The sequence below is a fragment of the Mastigoproctus giganteus genome, chromosome 7 (assembly GCF_048544385.1).
Source record: "Mastigoproctus giganteus isolate SK-2022 chromosome 7, ASM4854438v1, whole genome shotgun sequence".
Taxonomy (NCBI): domain Eukaryota; kingdom Metazoa; phylum Arthropoda; class Arachnida; order Uropygi; family Thelyphonidae; genus Mastigoproctus; species Mastigoproctus giganteus.
This window is the reverse complement of record NC_143581.1, coordinates 204,459,345-204,478,597: the sequence shown is the minus strand read 5'-3', so window position 1 is coordinate 204,478,597 and position 19,253 is coordinate 204,459,345. Positions and strand designations below refer to the sequence as shown.

The window sequence follows — 19,253 nt, the reverse complement described above, 5'->3', positions numbered from 1 at the left end:
GATGAACAGTGCACAGTTGAGTCAGTTTGGTGAGACATAAGCACTGCGAAAGCAAAAATAAGAGGAGTGTGTTATAGGCCTAATGACTCGAATGAGTACAATGAACAATTGTACAGAGAAATAGAGTGGGCTAGTAAATCAGAATGTCTTATAATGGGGGATTTTAACTTCCCAGATATTGACTGGAACTTCTGGGTTGGTCACTCACACATTAGTAAGACTTTTGTTGATTTATTGGATGACTGTTTTCTGCAGCAGCATGTTCGAGAGGCAACCAAAGAGGGTAATACTCTTGATCTGGTTATCAGCAGTGATCATTTGTGTATTAAGAATTTGCAGATAAAGGAACCACTAGATGGCAGTGATCACAGTGTACTGATGTGGGATTTACTTAAAGATATAATTACCATCAGAGGTAAAGGAAAGGAATGGGTTTTTGCTTCCGTAAAGGTGAGTACAGTGGTCTCAGACAGTTTTTAAATTCTGTACAGTGGGATCAACTGACAATGTTACCAACAGTAAATTCTAAGTGGGAAGTATTCAAGGAATTAATCGTGAATGCTACTAAAATTTTCATACCTATTGTTCAAGGTTTAGGGCTAAATGGTTATCAAATTAACTAATGAGACTTGTGAGAGAGAAGAAAAATGCATGGGATGTATATAAATTATCAAGTGACTCAGAAGCCTATGGCAGATATAAGCTAGTCTGTAATCAGCTCACAAAGGAGGTCAGGCAGGCGAAGGCAGATTACGAGAAATCTTTGGCAAAAGATGCTAAGAAAAACAGAAAGGATTTCTTTAGTTCTATAAACTCTAAAAGGAAGGGGATGAATCTGATTGGTCCACTGGATATCAATGGTTCGGCTGTTGATGATCCTGCTCAGATAGCAAACAAACTGAATGAGTATTTTGCATCTACATTCACACGTGAGGAGTTATTAAGGTTTGAAAATGGCAGAAGGTTATCAAATTGTAGCAGGGTGCTTAATGATTTTGTAATAACTTAGAGCAAAGTGGAGGAGAAATTGTTGAAGTTAAACATAAGAAAGGCACTTCGGGTGGATGGGATCTATCGAGTTATATTAAAGGAGATGGCAAAGCAACTAAGCAAACCCTTAGCCATAATTATGAGAGCAACCTTGGACTCAGGGGAGGTCCCCACGGACTGGAGATGTGCAAATATATCCCCAATTCACAAAGGGAGATCGAATGGTGACACGAGTAATTACAGACCAGTTAGTTTAACTTCTGTTCTGGGTAAAATAATGGAGTCACTGGTTAAAGATGCATTGCAGGATAATCTAGACAAGACTGCAGCAATAATTCAGACACAGCATGGGTTTGTTAAGGGAAAGTCTTGTCTGACAAATCTGATAGGATATTATGATGTGGTTACAAAGGAACTGGATGCAAAAAATAATTTTGATATCATATATTTGGATTTCAGTTAAGCTTTTGACACTGTTGCGAATGGAAGACTATTGTACAAATTGGAGCGGAATGGTTGAGCAGGATGGTTGAGCGAGAGAAAACAGAGAGTGCTGCTCATTGTGGACTAATGTTATTAGTGGAGTCCCAGAGGGTTCGGTTTTGGGTCCACTGTTGTTTTGTATATTTATCAATGATATTGATGAAGATATATCAGGCTTAATGTCGAAGTTTGGATGATACAAAGGTTGGCAGGGTTGTTAATGACAGTAATGGCAGTGTGCTACTGCAACAGGATCTAGATAATTTGGGCAGATGGGCTAAGAAGTGGCAACTGAAGTTTAACCTTGACAAATGCAAAGTACTGCATATGGGTAGAAGTAACCCCAGAGAAACATACCAACTGTGTGGTACTACACTTAAGGTGGTAGAAAATGAAAAAGACCTGGGAGTAATTGTACAGTCAGATATGAAGTTTTTTGAGCAATGCAGACAGGCTGCCAGGGCAGGTCATGGGGTTTTGTCAATGATATATAGGAATTTTGCTAGCAGGGAAAAGGAGGTGATTGTCTCTCTGTATAAGGCAGTTGTCAGGACATGCCTTGAGTACTGCGTACAGGTCTGGAGGCCTCATTTTAGGAAGGATGTAGATTTGCTTGAGCGTGTACAGAGAAGGGCAACAAGATTGGTGAGGAGAATGAAGGGATCTTCTTACCAAGAGAGGCTTAAGTTCTGTAAATTGCAGTCCTCAATCAGAACACCTGCGCGGTGATCTGATTGAGGTGTATAAGGCCTTGAATGGGTTGAGCATGCTGAATTCTGATGGGATCCTTCCACTTGTTCAGATTACGAACCTAAGGGGGCATAAATTCAAATTAAGAAAGACAGATGTAGAATAGATGTGCAGAAATTTGCCTTTAGCCAGCGGGTGGTTAATTGCTGGAACAAACTTCCATCTGTCGTTGTGGAAGTTGATAGGTTAAATAAATTTGAGGAGGAACTGGGCAGGCATTTGGAGGGAATGGTGTGATTTTTTTTTTTTTGGCTGATGCTGCATAAGCTCATACACTTGCTTTCTTTCATCACATGCCACTACTACTACTACTACCAATTAATCTGTAGTATATTCATATTAAAAACATTAATCAACAGTATTTCAGATTTAAGTAATGCACTTTAGCGCAAAATTTTGCTGCTTCATTTCGTAGATAATCACCAAAACCATCAAAGATTTATATGAATATATTAAAAAATTATTAAAATTAAATTTTGCCTCTATCAAAAAAAAAAAAAATAAATAAATAAATCTTATATTCTCTCTCCCCCCCTTCTCCCACCTCCATGCTTAGATAAACATACACAAAATAGAAAAATCTAAACTTGATTACATGATCACTTACCTCAAGTAAAAAATCTTGATTAAATATGTGGTTATATGTTTCATTATCATAATGAACTGGTGATGCACTAGCAGGAGTAATAATAACTTGTTCTGTTCTATAAAATGGGCTGAAAAGATAAATCATTTGTATAACATATATGTGTGAAACTTTTAATACTAACTGCAAATAAACTTTTTTGGGAGATTGTCATATATTGCATTCTTCAGTTATTTTTTGTTTAACCCCTTGGCTGCCACAAATTGTTTATGTATTTGGATCTTCCCAAACTATGAATTACAACTTGGCAAGAAGCAGGATTGAAGCACAAGAAAAAATATTTTACGCCATTTCTGAATGCACCTATAACTACAAGGGTTAAACAGAACCCATCAGCAACATAAAATAGGGAAATATTTTGGCTGAAATGTCTCTCAGCTAGCTAAAGACAACAGTTTTGCACAGAGGGTTCAGAAAACTATTAATGAAAACCTACTAAGGCAAAAATTACAGATGGTCATATAACTCACAGGTGGCCACAATTAGTGAATAATGTAGAGAATTTAAGCAAGCAGCCAAATGGCATATGGGAAAAAAACCTTCCATATTATATATTAAACATAGCAAAACCTGCATGTATATACTGTAATAAAAGACATGTTTGCTCTACACAGCTCAACAGTAAAAGCTGCATGATTATTTTTAAAAACAGGGACTGAAATTGTATACCTGTGTTCAATAACAGTCAACTTTTGTGTATAACTGCTGAAGGGACCAAAACCACCCCAAAAATGGAAATTGAATGTAGAGATGTGCACACAAAACACAGAACTAGAGATTATCAAAACTGTCAAAATTCTGTCCTACACTTAAATTAAAAATGTAAATATGCCCTAGACTTCAGCCTTCACAGAAATATAATGTTACCTTAAAAGAAACAAATAAATAAGCATGACTAAACAATATGTTTAATCCACAAAATATCCCTATTAGTAATTTGAATGTAGAAAAATACGAAAAAATTTCACAACTACTTATATCCAATAAAGTAATGACAAGAGAATTTCATATCACACAGTAGCAATTTAAGTTCTAAATATGCCCAAACCATTTTCCAATTGTTATAGGCAATGGCTTCTGATATACGCACAGCTAAACTTCAAGCATATCTGTTCCAAGAATACCATACGTTAAACATTTGAAATTAAAACTGGTAGTTAATGAGAAATTCCTAAAATACAATTTAACCCTTTTCAGTCTAGCATTATTTTCACTGTCTTCCCCATGCATGTTCATCTCTTAAGAACAACAACAACAAAAAAAGGCTATTCAAAATGTGATATTCAAAAATTACTCATTTTTGTGCTTATATGAGCTAATGCATAAAAAAGCATGGTAAAATATTTTAAAAACTCTGATTCAATATTTCTTCCTGGAACAAAATATCCAGAAAACATTTGATCCAAATAATTTTACTTTATAACCCCCCTACTTTGAATTCCTTTTGTTTGCTCTTTTTGCTGGTGGGAAGAGATGCAACATCCAAAATATCTGCAGAAATCTCTTCTTGTTAAAAACACATTATTGAAAATCATAATTCTATCTGTTCATTTTTCAGCCCAAAAAAAAAAAAAAAAAAAAAAAAAATCATAATTCCTCTATGATTTTTCAATTTATTGATGATTTTTTTTTTTTCGTCCCATGTCAGTAAAACACCAAAATATGCCTTTAGGTCATTTAATGAAACCAAAACCCAGCACACCATGTGGAACAGTCAGAAACTACCCTATTTTAAAGAGTTTCTTGGAATAGTTAGTTTCTTTCACAATTTCTTCAAATAAACAACTGGAAAAACACAGCTGAAAAAAATTCAAGTTCCGTTTTTGGGAATACTTGCTTTACCTACAGAAAACCCAAAGTTAGAAAACAGTAAAGGGAAAATGTTTGAATGAAACATTGTTTATTTCGTCTAGTCTCAAATTTTGCACACAATCTTCAAGTGACAAGTTGTCACTAATTTCTATTAATATCATTAATTCCTACTACATTGCTACTAGATATGATGTACTGACACTATCCAACACTACCAAACACATTGTGTCTAATAGTACTACCAAACACATTGTGTCTAATAGCAATAGCGTATTGTCATTATCCAATGTGTGTTAGATAGTGAAAGTAACATTATTTTCACTATCCAACAGAACTAATTCAAATTCTGAATCGGAAGGACATTCACATGATGTTGACAGCATGCCTAAATGCTTCACTATAACATGGAATATAAGACATTCAGTAACTTCTAAACTGCAGAGGGGGAGGAATATGTATAGACTGCAATTGAATATATTTATGAATATGCTTATATTCAATTGTTAACCTGCTGTTTGTTAAACATCAATTCAGTTTTTCAGACTGTTCATTTGAAATGCAAACAGATGACAGCATAATAGTAATAACTGTGCCAGTACAGCACAAAAACAAATTTCTAATTGGAAACACTAACGGTTGTGGTGGCTGAAATATTGGACTGGGACACACACACACACACACACACACACACACACACACACACACACACACACACACACACACACACACACACACACAATGTTGTCTACCATTAATAATAGAATATAAACATAAATTTAATTTTTCAGATTGGACATCGGACAAAAAGTGGAATTTTACAATTTCACAGTAGCCACAACAGACTTCAAAGGATCAACAAACTACTTCTAAGATAAACAATTCAACTTTTGGCATTGATACAGCTGAAATTCTATGAGTATTTAAATAGTCAAGGGAAGGTGATAGACAAGAAATAGAGACAATAAAAGAGAAATGAAATTTTTAATGATGTCACAAAGAAGCTGAAGGGAAGAAAAGGACTAGGGACATGGAAAGAGATGCAAGTTAGTTGTCACTATTGTGAATCTCCCACAGGACAAAGAACATATGATGACAATGAATTTGATGTTTCTAGATTCCCAGTGGGATCGTGGCAGCAGGGCTAACAATGAGGATGGTAAAGAAAAAATTTAATTATTAACTTGTTAACTCGTACCTTTTGGTAGCAGTGAGTTATATGTGTCAGGACCCACATATAGGTTATATGTGGGTCCTGAAGAGTTTTTCCCCATGCAATTTTGAAAATTCATAAAAATGAAAATTTTGTACATAAACAGATTAAATATTAATCCATTCATATTGCGACTTAGTTTTCCAATATGAGTGGAATTATTTCAAACATCTAGTCAGAACTTTTTTAAAAAATCACAAAAACAGAATAAATCTGGGTGTTTTTTTAAATTGTGAAAAATTCTTAAGAAAAATTCATCATTACTTAATATTTTACCATAATATTATCTCCTATGTCTATTTATGTATCACTATTTAATTCCATCAACTTCTGTGTCACATAGAATTGCAGCTTTTGTAAGCCAAATTTACATAACAATGGCTGACAAGAATGATCTCGTCCAATTTGAAAATATATTTTCATGCAGATATCTATTATAACACTCCTATGGATTGATGCCTTACCATGGTGGTTGTGTGTGTGTGTGTGTGTGTGTGTGTGTGTGTCAATGAAGCTGAGAACTATGCATTGGGATAGCAGGATCACCCATAATGGACAGATCAAAGCTAAGACACCAGACTAAATCGATCCAAAATCTGCCAACCTGCACTGGACCAGCATAGCAGTATGGTCCGGTCCCTCAACATGGCTTCACAAAAAAATAAATGGCCCTCATTCTTCAGCTGCTTGCAAACTACTACTTACTGCAGCAGGAAGACCAGCTCAATGGCAAAGGGTGCTAAGAATCACCAGGCTCAAACAGGCTGCCTTTGGACATTGGAAGACTTAACATTCAGTCTATGAGTACAGACTTGTGCCTAGAAGAACTATTACATGAGCTGAAAAAAATCAGTTGAAACAACATTGATTTATGTGAGATTTGAAGAAAAGGTGAAGTTTGGTCAAACTAAAAGATGGACATTGGCTGTACTACAAAGAAACAAATAATGGATGGCGCAGTGTAAATGGATTCCTGATCAACAAAAGACTAACGGATTCAACCATAAAAGTAGAAAGTATTATCAGAAGAATTGCTTTTGTGCTGCTAAGCTAAATAGTCGCTATTCTCTTCAAATTATTCAAGCTTATACTCCTATAAATAGCCATGGTGATGATGAAGTTGAAAAATTTTATGATGTATTGTGCCTTTACAAGCTTTTTTTTTTTTTTTTTTTTATGTGAACCCCAAACACGAGAGGTATTAGAACCTATAGTACTTAGTACCGTGCTTGGGTTAAAAACTCTGGATGGTGCAGTGTAAATGGATTCCTGATCAACAGCTGGATGACTACCAACTATAAAATTGTAAAGGGAGATTTTAACATGAGAATTGGTAAGATCCAAAATGGGGAAAAATCTGTCGGCCCATATGGAACTGAAAAAAGAGATGATAGAGGCAATCTACTAATTGAATTTGTGGAGAAACAAAATTTGTTCATCACGAACTCATTCTCTATAAAAAAGGCCCAAATAAAATGGATGTGGAAGAACCCTCTTGGAAATACTAGTAAAATTGACTTCATACTGACAAAACAATAAAATGATATTTGCTGACTGCTCAGTCTTAAACTGTTTTAATGTTGGTAGAAACCATTGGCTACTGAGAGGAAAAATCAAAATTGATTGCAAAAAAGAAAAAGCAATTGGTCAAGTCAACTAAAGCAAAGAAGACTGGCACTAACCAACTATTGAAAAATCATTAAAACTTTGAACTAGGACTGGCCAATTGTTTTCGTGTGCTGCACAGAAATAACTGGATAGTTGTCAAATTATCTGTTGAAATGTGTCAGAAAGGAAAACAATTTCCTTCCTGACATAGATATTTCAATTTATAATATCAAAGTCACTGAAACTGTTGCAGACACTGCCTATGCCCATGCACCTACTGTAAAATAATAAAAATTAACCAGAATATCAAAAGAAACAATTGGCATTATGAAAAAGTGATAAGGAATGAAGAAAAGTGGTAATAACATAAGAAACAAGATAGAAAATGTTTGACCATAAGAAATCAAATAAAAGAAGAAATGCACAAGTTCAACATTGATCTTGTCAGAAGAACACTATATATATATATATATATATATATATTTATTTATTTTTTTTTTTTTTGTTAGTTGTTGGCACATCAGCTTCTGTGGCCATAATGCACCTCCCAAGGTTTTTGCATTTTACTGTGATCCAAGCCAGAGGCAGGATTCGAACCCCTGACCTTTGGGTTGCCAGGCAGGCACTTTACCCACCTGGCTAGCACTGTCGGCAAGAACACTATAAGAAAATCAAGTGCTAAAAGAAAGCAAAACAAAAAAGGGTTACACACAAGAGCCAAATGTTAGCTTTGAAGCTTGAGGATGGTGTAACAACAAATACTATAATGAGTGGAAGAATTTTAATCAAATTTTTATAAGGATAAAGGACAAATGGCTCCTATACTAGATGCAGAACCTGTTCTAGAAATTTAGTAGTAGAAGAAGATGCTATAAAATCAATGATAAACAATATCGAAGTGATATTGTTAAATGTTATAAGAGTGTACTTATTTAACTTTAAGAACTAAAGTTAAATGTTTAGCATTCGTATCTACATTATTCTGCCAATATACAACTTAATTTTAAATTCCTGTATGTTACTTTGCATCAACACACGAGATTTTGAATCTTTCTTTGTGCATGTTTTCAGATCACAAAAAATGGCTACCAGGGGCAAGATGATGGTGGAAATGGTGCTTCCGGGGAAAGAAATACTATGAAACCTATGAATCCAACAAATTTGGTCAGCCATGAAGAAATAGTGAAACTGGTTGTGAAGACAATGGAACAGCCTCAGATTTTTCATTATTTTTGAGACTCATCTGAATGCTGCCCTAGTTCCTCAGGCACTAGTTGCTCAAGTACTGAACGAAGAAGGAAACCAAAATGGAAGAAACGGGAAAAAAAAAAAAAAAAAAACAACAACAAACACCTGGCTTACTCAGTGTGCATCCACACATCAACAGGGATCTTCATCTATACCAAGTGATCTTCCAAGTACTTCTACATCAGAACATCAAGAAGACTACTCTTAATCCTATGATACAAGAAGAACATATTAGCGAAATGAATGGACAACAAAAAAAGAAAAGAAAGCGTAAAGGTCTTGCAGATCCTGAATCCTGACAAAGAAGTAAACAAAAGAAAGCCCGCAGGCTTGTAGAAAGCTATTTAGGAGGAAAAAAGGACCTGCAGTCAGGAAAATATTCTCAAAGTGTGCTTAAGAATGAAAGAAAAATAGGTGACAGATGCAACTGTAAGCGCAGTGAAAAAAGAAATTTCATTGCCATGAATTCTCTGATGAAGAGAGACTTGCACTGTTCAACAGTTTTTGGAAGAACATAGAAAGGAATAGAAAGGGTGCAAGAATATTTGCTGATGCTATCGAGGCAGTGTTAGGTGGGTCGGAAAACTGCTAGCTTGGGGGGAGACAAAGACCAATAGATTGACAGTAGCCACTGGCAGAGGTGAAAGAGATTCTTGCACTGCTTCTATTAGAATGAGCAGAAGCCTGAAAAACAAGATGCATGGTATTTCAGAGACTGCTGGGAGCCATTGCGGTACAAGTAAACACATGGGTTGTGTTAGGGTAGCTAAGAATAGAAACAGGTGCAGGTATACTTGTGTGTACACCAATGCTAGGAGTTTAGTAAATAAATTTGATGAATTTGAGGTATTGCTCAAAACATCAAAGGCAGATATTGTTGGGATATCAGAGACTTGGTGTCACATAGATATAAGCAATGCAGAACTGCAATTTGGGGAGTACAACGTCTACAGAAAGGATAGACAGGATAGGAAGGGGGGAGGGGTTATGCTATTAGTTAAGAAACACATAAAAACCAAGGGAGTGAAGCCAGTCGACATCGCTGGACAGTGCAGTGTTGAGTCAGTTTGGTGTGACATAAGCATTGAGAGATCAAAATTGAGAGTAGGAGTGTGCTATAGGCCTAATGACTCTGATGAGTATAATAAGGAACTGTACAGGGAAATAGAGTGGGCCAGTAAATCAGAGAGTCTTATAATGGGAGATTTTAATTTCCCAGATATTGACTGGAATTTGGGGGCTGGTTACTCACGCACTAGCAGGGCTTTTGTGGATTTATTGGATGATTGTTTTCTACATCAGCATGTTCGGGAGGCAACTAGAGGGAGTAATACTCTTGATTTGATTATCAGCAGTGATTCTTCATGCATTAAGAATCTGCAGATAAATGAACCACTAGGTGGCAGTGATCACAGTGTGCTGAAGTGGGATTTACTCAAAGAGGTAACTACCATTAGGGGTAAAGGGAAGGGTTATTGCTTTCGTAAAGGCGACTACGATGGACTGAGACAGTATTTAAATTCTATACAGTGGGACCAACTGATGATGTTACCAACAGTAAATGCAAAATGAGAAGCATTCAAAGAACTTATCTTGAAAGCTACTAGACTTTACATACCAACTAAGAAATATTGTTCAAGGTTTAGGCCTAAATGGATGTCAGATGAACTGATGAGGCATATGGCTGAGAAGAAACATGCATGGGATACATACAAATTAACACATGACACAGAAGCCTATGATAGATACAAGTTGATCTGTAACCAAGTTACAAAGGAGGTTAGGCAGGCGAAGGCAGATTACGAGAAATCTTTGGCAAGGGATGCAAAGAAAAACAGCAAAGAGTTCTTTACTTATGTAAACTCTAGAAGGAAGGGGATGAATCAGATTGGTCCACTTGACATCGATGGGTCAACTGTTGATGATCCTGCTCAGGTAGCTAACAAACTAAATGAATATTTTGCATCGACATTCACACATGAGGAATTATTTAGCGAGGGGAATGCCAGAGGTGTATTCAACTCTAGCAGTAAGCTAGAGAATCTTGTAATAACTGAGAGTAAAGTGGAGGAGAAATTGTTGAAGATAAACACAAGAAAGGCACCTGGGGTGGATGGAATCTATCCAGTTATATTAAAGGAGGCAGCAAAGGAAGTAAGCAAACCCTTAGCCATAATTATGAGAGCTTCCTTGGACTCAGGGGAGGTACCCATAGACTTGAAATGTGCAAATGTGACCCCAATTCACAAAGGAGGATCAAAGGCTGACACAAGTAATTATAGACCTGTGAGCTTAACTTCTGTTCCAGGAAAATTAATGGAGGCACTGGTTAAAGAAGCAGTGCAGGATCATTTAGACAAGACTTCAGTTATAGCTCAGACACAGCATGGTTTTGTTAAGGGGAAGTCTTGCCTGACCAACTTGATTGGATACTATGATGCAGTCACAAAAGAACTGGATGCAGGGAATAACTTTGATATTATATACTTGGATCTTAGAAAGGCTTTTGATACTGTTGCACATGGAAGACTGCTACACAAATTGGAGCAGTGTGACATTGGAGGCAAATTGCTGCTATGGATAAAGGGGTGGTTGAGGGGGAGAAGACAGAGAGTGGTAATCAATGGACACTGCTCATCGTGGACTAATGTTATTAGTGGAGTCCCTCAGGGCTCAGTGTTGGGTCCATTATTGTTTTCTGTATTTATAAATGATATTGATGATGGTATATCAAGCTTAATGTCCAAGTTTGCAGACGATACAAAGGTTGGCAGGGTTGTCAAGGACACTACTGACACTATGCTGCTGCAACAGGATCTGGAAAGGTTGAGCAGATGGGCTGAGAGGTGGCAAATGAAGTTTAACATTGACAAATGTAAAGTACTACACATGGGAAACAGCAACCCCAGAGCAACGTATCAACTCTGTGGTACTACACTGACAGTGGTAGAGAATGAAAGGGACTTGGGGGTGGTTGTGCAGGCAGATATGAAGTTCTCTGAGCAGTGCAGACGGGCTGCAAGAGTAGCTCATGGAGTATTGTTAATGATATACAGGAATTTTTCCAGTAGGGATAAGGAGGTGATTATTCCATTGTATAAGGCAATGGTCAGGCCACACCTAGAGTACTGTATACAGGTCTGGAGGCCTCATTTCAAGAAGGATGTAGAGCTGCTGGAACGAGTACAGAGAAGGGCAACAAGATTAGTGAATGGAACAAAGGGGTGCTCTTACGAAGAAAGGCTTAAGTTTTGCAAATTACAGTGTCTGGAGACTAGGCACCAGCGAGGTGATCTGATAGAGGTGTATAAAGCCTTGAATGGTTTAAGCATGCTCAATGCTGATGGGATTCTTCCTCTAGCTCAGAAAAATCACCTGAGAGGGCATAAATTCAAATTGAGGAAAGACAGATGTAGGATAGACGTGCGGAAATTTGCCTTTAGCCAGCGGGTGGTTGGTTGGTGGAACAGACTTCCATCCCTTGTGGTGGAGGTTGATAGCCTAAATAAGTTTAAGGCTCAGCTGGACAGGTATTTTGAACAAACAGAGAGGTGAAGTGGAAGTGGGTTTTTTTTTTTTTTTTTTTTTGGCTGATGCTGCATAAGCTTGCTTTCTTGCATCAAATGCCTCTACTAATGCTAATGCTAACATGGATTGGAACCAGTGAAAAGTATATGTAGCTTCACTTGTCAAAAGCAGTGACCCTGGTACTAGAAGAAAACGTTATCATGACCAGGAGTCGTCTCATAAAGGTAATGCTTTTCAATACCAACTCAAGAAGAATAATGTCAAACTGTTACGAGTTTGCATGCTAATGTTCCTGGCTACTTTTGATGTAGGAGAATTTTCGGTTCGGGACTGGGTGCTGAAAAGTATTAATGGAACATCAACTGCTCCTGGTGACAAGGCAAAAAAAAAAAAAAAAAGAAACTAATAAGACTATGATGCACACCAAGAAAGAAAGAAGCTGGTAAGAGATGAGAAATCAAAAGATAAGGAACAAGCACAATTAGATCCTAGTATTCGGTGCTATACTATGGATGCACAGGCTGTACTCGTGTCTCCCCATCTTCATGTATCTGCAACATACTAAAAAACAAAACTCAAAGTATACAACTGTACAATATACAATCAAGTAACAGAAGAGGTAATATGCTATCTATGGAATGAATCGGATGGTGGAATGTCAGCTGATATTTTTTCATCAATTCTCTACAACTTCCTACTAACTGAATGCAATTTACACCCAACTGTGAAAAAAATAATTGTATGGACAGATGGTTGCACATACCAAAATCAGGAAGTGGTAATGGCAAATGCACTTTTGAATCTCGCAGTGCAAAAAGATATCACTATCATTCAAAAATATTTAGAAAAGGCCCATACACAAATGGAGATAGATGGATGTCACAGTTTAATAGAGAGAAAGCTTGGCAAAAAGTAATTAGTGTCCTTGCACAGTATGTTGAAATCTGTAGGAATGCAAGGTCTTCACCATTCCCATTCGAAGCGAAAGTCATGACTTTCCAGGACTTCAGTGATTTCTCTAGCAATTTATACTATCCCAGCATTCGTCCTGGAGTTCACGTTGGAGACCCAGTTGTCACTGATTTGAAAGCAATTTTGTATGAACCAAATCGCACAATCTAATATAAACTTTCAATGAATGGTGTCATTTGCCTAGAAGACCAAGCAAATCTATATACCTTCCTTTTCCCACAAAACCTCTATACTCCTCAAGGATTGACATTCCCATGGAGAAGTTTAAACATCTACAAGAACTCAAATTTCACCTTTTGGATGACTATAGGTACTTTTATAATAACTTACCATACTCATTTGTTGAAGAGAGAGGCAAATGTCCACACATTCAAGACAAAATGTAAGAACTGGACAGATGTGTAATTGCACATTAATTTTTTAAATTTTTCAATGGTTATTCTGCTTGCAACAGAAAGCAAGTTAAAGTGCTTTGTATTTTTTAATGGTTATGTTGCAATAAATGACAAAAATGTTTCAATAATTGCTGTGTATTTTTCAATTGTTTCTTTTCATGTGTATCAAAAAAAAATATAATGCTACATAATGTGTGGTTCACATGCTCATTGCTTAAATGCATCCTCTCCTTTATTGTACTACATAAATAAATAAATAAACCCTTTTTACACTGGCAAAGTAGGTTTCATCACTTTTTAAATCATGTGTAATTTGAAACATGGTGATATTAGATACTGTCAGAACCTAGAATGTAGAGGTGTAACATTCAATATAAGGTGCAAATTACTGTATTAGAAAAACTGCAAATTAAAATTCCCTAAATAATGAGATTTTTGCACTATTTAGAAATTGTATAATTGATCCAGATGATATTTGAGTCCATTAAAAAGTTTTGAAAAAATTACTTCAATTTCTCTAAATAATAAGCAGTTTTTTTGCTCTCCTAAAAAGTAGTCTATGTAACATATTCAAAGAAAAAAAAAATTGAAGAAATATTTATTTAAGGGGTCTGTTATTGATTTGCTAATGCAATGTCCACTACTATTCTGAAACCTAACATTAAATATTATCACTAAGTTAAAAATTTGTATTTAAATGTGAAATCTATTCAATATAGGTTAACATTCTAGTTAATTTTTTCATTTCCTAGAATTTTACAGTTTCTTGCAAACTGCTGCAGTTCCCAGGAAAATGTAATTAAGATTTTTACTGTACATGAATTTTATAGCTCACATTTGTAAAAATAGTCATATAAAGCTAATGCGGAGGTAGCAACCACCTAAATATGCAACTATGCTGCTTAGAAAATAAAACAAATATTTTAAATAATAACAGCAAAGAAACTGTATGTTTGACTATACCTGAAATGAGTACTGAAATAATTTCTCTCCTGTCTTACTTGACTTAGTGGAGAAGACCAAAGTTCTACAGGATCAGTGGTAAGTGTGAAAAACAGCATACCACAGCTACATACAATAATAACTGCCAGACCAAGCAGAAAAACAAAAACGGCATTTTTGGCACAAAATATTCCCCATTTTGTAAACACTTCCTGAAGAATATATTCTAATGCCGACCCAAGCTGATCCAAACCTGATGTATACCGTAAGGGGACCTCAACAGTTTCATACGTACTAGACGCATTATTTGTCTCCAACAAATATGCAGATTCTGTAAAAGAAAAATAAAGCATAATCTGCCATTAAAAGAATATTTAAATACCTTAATAGTTCTATATTTTTAATAATTTTAAGTTTTATTTTATTCTTATTCTGCACAGAAACAAATCTCAACAAAATAGGTGCCAAAATATCTATTAAAATAGTTATAAATAGCAAAATCAAGTTAGACACTTCACAACAAAAGCTTCAATGATCATGGGGTTTTGTCAATGATATATAGGAATTTTGCTAGCAGGAAAAAGAAGGTGATTATTCCTTTGTATAAGGCGATGGTCAGGCCATGCCTTGAGTACTGCACACAGGTCTGGAGGCCTCATTTTAGCAAGGAGGTAGATTTGCTTGAGCATGTACAGAGAAGGGCAACAAGATTGGTGAGGGGAATGTAGGGGTTCTCTTACCAAGAGAGACTTCAGTTCTGCAAATTGCAGGGCGGAAGGCTAGGCACCTGCGAGATGATTTGATAGAGGTGTATAAGGCCTCGAATGGATTGAGCAGGCTGAATTCTGATGGGATTCTTCTGCTTTCTCAGATTACGAACCTAAGGGGGCATAAATTCAAATTGAGATTTTACACAGCTGTAAAATAGATGTGCGGAAATTTGCCTTTAGCCAGCAGGTGGTTAATTGCTGGAACAACCTTCCATCTGTCATTGTGGAAGTTGATAGCTTAAATAAATTCAAGGAGGAACTGGACAAACTTTTAGGGGGAATGGTTGTGTGAATTTTTTTTTTTTTTTTTTTGGCTGAAGCTACATAAGTTCATACACTTGCTTTCTTGCATCACAATGCTTCTATTACTATAATCTAAAACAAGATTATCAATTTTTTGAATAAAATGCATTTTATGTTGGTTTTGAGGTTTTCATTTGAATGAATGACCGCTATAATTTCGGATGTTTAAGTATCACATGAGAAGCAAGTCAAATCTATACCAAATTTTTAGTGTATGTTCTGTTGGTACAGGTCCGTGAGAAGCTTTTAAGACAAATTGTGATTCCAACCCTCCAGCCCCTCTAACAATCTATATAATATAGCATTCGCATTAGTTGAGGCATGTGATACAAGAAAGCAAGCTTATACATCATCAGCCAAAAAAAAAAAAAAAACACCCTTCCTATTTTGCCCATCTGGTTACTCCAAATGTTTGTTTAGATCAGCCTTGAATTTATTTAAGCTATCAACCTTGGTCCTTGAGGTTGTCACAGACATTCTCTCAGATATGCCAGACAAGCCGTACTTGCTACCTGGGAGTCTAAAACCCTGATGGAACTGATATTCGATTGACACTCAAGTCAAGTGGACCCAATTTCAGCGAAGTAAGGACGATCTGTGACAATCAAACCCTCTGCTTGCACCTTCACGATGGTGGGACTGTTATTAATCCTGGGTATAACCTCCATGCACAAGTACATGGTGGGTGACCACCCAGATGTGAACCAACGTAAGCAGGGGTCGAGGTGTGGCACCCACACCACATGGAGGAATGTCGCCCCTCTATGTTACCAGGCAGTACTAGGTGATAGATGACTCACATCAACCGGCGTAATACCACAACTTTGCTTATTGGAGGATTGAAGTGGTGGAACCCATGTTTAGTCTCTAGAGCTAAGTTCCGGTCAATCCTTCCCTATCTCTTCCATAATGCAGAATGATTGATGACTTTTGAAGTTATAATGAACATCGAGGCGAGATCCAATCTTCCTTACATTTCGAGGATACAGCTCAAAATGGCGTTCACAGGCTGGCCGCTAGTTAGTACACTAGACCGAACCTATTGGTAACTCTCTAGGAGGCTTCCGGATCAGCTAGTGTATAATCTTGCTACCTCTACTCTGCCAGATAGTGACTGGAGGGAGTCCGAGTAGTGTGTATGCAGGGAGCATTGTCGAGGCCACGTTATGTCAAGGATCTGGGCATATTCTTACCATCTGTACGCCATATCCAAAAATTTCATTACGTCATACAGCATGCCCTACCCTCCTTTTCTTATTATTGAAAAACACCATGAATTGTCAAACTAATAGAGCAAGCTTATCTGCGAAAAGATCTAAACCTCCCAAGCACTTCCTAATTCATTTCACAAATATACGTGGTCTCAATTCTAATCTCAACAATGTCCATTTCCACTTGCAGTCTGCCAAACCACATGTTCTTTTTCTAACAGAATCTCAGTTATCGGTTGATTCAACTACTGCTCATCTCAGATGGCCAAATTATTTGCTGTATGATTCCTTTCGCCTCAAAGGTGGTACTTATGCATATGTCCATTCTGATATTCCCTGTCAGAGACTTGGCAATTTGGAATCTCCTCTCTTTGATCTTCTCTGGCTTAAAATCTCTCTACCTCATTGGGTAAAATTCATCTGTTGTCTCTACTGTTCTCCCAACTCCACTAATCACTTGAAGCTCTTTGACTTCCTCTCTTTGCAACTTGACTTTCTCCAGTCCAACTCTCCTAACAGTGAGGTAATTTTCCTTGGTGATTTTAACATTCACAACTCAAGTTGGCTTTCGTTTTCTAGTCACACCGACCCAGCTAGTCGAGATGCTGAGGCTTTTGCAATTACTAATGACCTTGCACAGTTTGTTCATTTACCTACAAGAATACCAGACAATCCTAATCATACAGCCAACACGCTTGATCTTTTTCTCACAAACAACCATTCTAAGTACACGGTCGAAGTGAGAGGTCCTTTAGGCACTTCAGAACACAACTTGCTGATTGTCTATTCTCCAATGGAACCTTTATCTCATGGCTATTCCCAACCTCGTGTTGTTTGGCATTACAAGAATGCAAAATGGGATGACCTGCGAGATTTCTTTTCTTCTTTTCTTTGGTTGGATTACTGTTTCAAAATTTCTGATGTCAACTTTTGCTCAGATCGTGTCAGTGAAATCATTCTTGCAGGAATGGAATCCTTTATCCCACACTCCACTTTAAAATCTCGTCCTTTATCTAAACCTTGGTTTTCCAATATATGTGCTAAGGCTGTTCAAGAGAAGAATGTTGCATATCGTAATTGGCTTGTTTCTAATTCTTCAGTTTCATTTTCTGCCTACACCAAAGCTCGCAACAATTGTAAAGCAGTTATTAATCACTCCAAACTAGAGTTTGAACAAGATAAGAGTAGGAAACTTGCTTCTTGCCCTAATGGTAGCCGAGCATTCTGGTCTCTTGCCAAAGCTATTGGTTGCAACTTTTACCCATCTCTGCTTCCACCTCTGTCCAAACCAGATGGTTCTGTTGTCACTTCAGCCAAGGATAAAGCTGACCTGCTAGCATCCCATTTTTCTTCCAGCTCATGTATTAATGATCTTGGTAAAACACCTCCCACCATTCCCAACACGCTCCATTCAATGCCTCCTGTGGTCTTCCATCAAAAGGATGTCAGAAGGATTTTTACGAATCTTGATGGTAAGAAAGCTCCTGGTCCCGATGGTATTTCTCCACTTGTTCTCAAAACCTGTGCTCCTGAACTTACTCCTATTCTTTGCCGCCTTTCCTCACTTTCTTATTCCAAGGGTGTTTTTCCTTCTGCTTGGAAATTTGCTCATATCCAGCCAGTTCCTAAAAAGGGTGACAAATCCCTCCCATTGCAATTACTTCTATTCTTTCTAAATTAATGGAGAAATCAATTAACCGCCAACTCTTAAACTACCTAGAAACCGTCCGGCTGATCAACGATCGCCAGTATGGATTCTGTCAGTGTCGATCAACTGGTGATGTTCTGGCTTATGTTACCCATTTATGGGCTAATTCAATGGAAAGGTTCGGTGAAACACAAGTAGTTGCTCTTGACATCTCAAAGGCTTTCGATCGTGTTTGGCATAAAGGTCTTCTAAATAAGCTTCCATCTTATGGTTTGCAAACTTTTTTTTTGTAATTGGTTATCCAGTTTTCTCTCTGATTGCTCACTGAGGGTAATGGTATATGGCTCTCTGTCTTCTAACTTCTCCACTAATGCCGGTGTCCTCCAAGGTTCTGTTCTTTCCCCCACTCTTTTCTTCTTGTATATTAATGACCTTCTTCCAATGACTGGAAATCCTATCCATATTTATGCCAATGATAGCACATTGCATTCCACTTTCCATTTTGAGAAACCTTGCCCTGTTCAATAAGCTTCAACTTCTCAAATATCTGCTACCAATTCCCTAAGTGCCGATCTTCGGGTAATTCTCCAGTGGGGCAAAGACAACTTAGTTGATTTCAACCCTTCTAAAACTCAGTCTTGTCTTATATCTTGCAAAAAGGATTCTTCTGCTCCTATGCTTACCTTTAGTGACACTCCGATTTCTAGGCAAAATGATATATCTCTTTTGGGGATTAC

At 37.0% G+C, this 19,253-nt stretch overlaps 1 protein-coding gene across 2 annotated transcripts in view; it reads right to left on the bottom strand.

The window, feature by feature from the left end:
• The window catches only part of LOC150083608 (NPC intracellular cholesterol transporter 1-like), a 339,105-nt gene that overhangs the window by 264,309 nt on the left and 55,543 nt on the right, over nucleotides 1–19,253 (bottom strand). For both annotated transcript variants that reach the window (XM_090378086.1, XM_090378087.1), the window contains exons 5-6: nucleotides 14,606–14,915; nucleotides 2,831–2,939 (exon numbers count right to left, since the gene is read on the bottom strand). In XM_090378086.1, coding sequence (XP_090234212.1) covers nucleotides 2,831–2,939; nucleotides 14,606–14,915 — 419 coding nt within the window. The remainder of the gene's footprint in view (nucleotides 1–2,830; nucleotides 2,940–14,605; nucleotides 14,916–19,253) is intronic.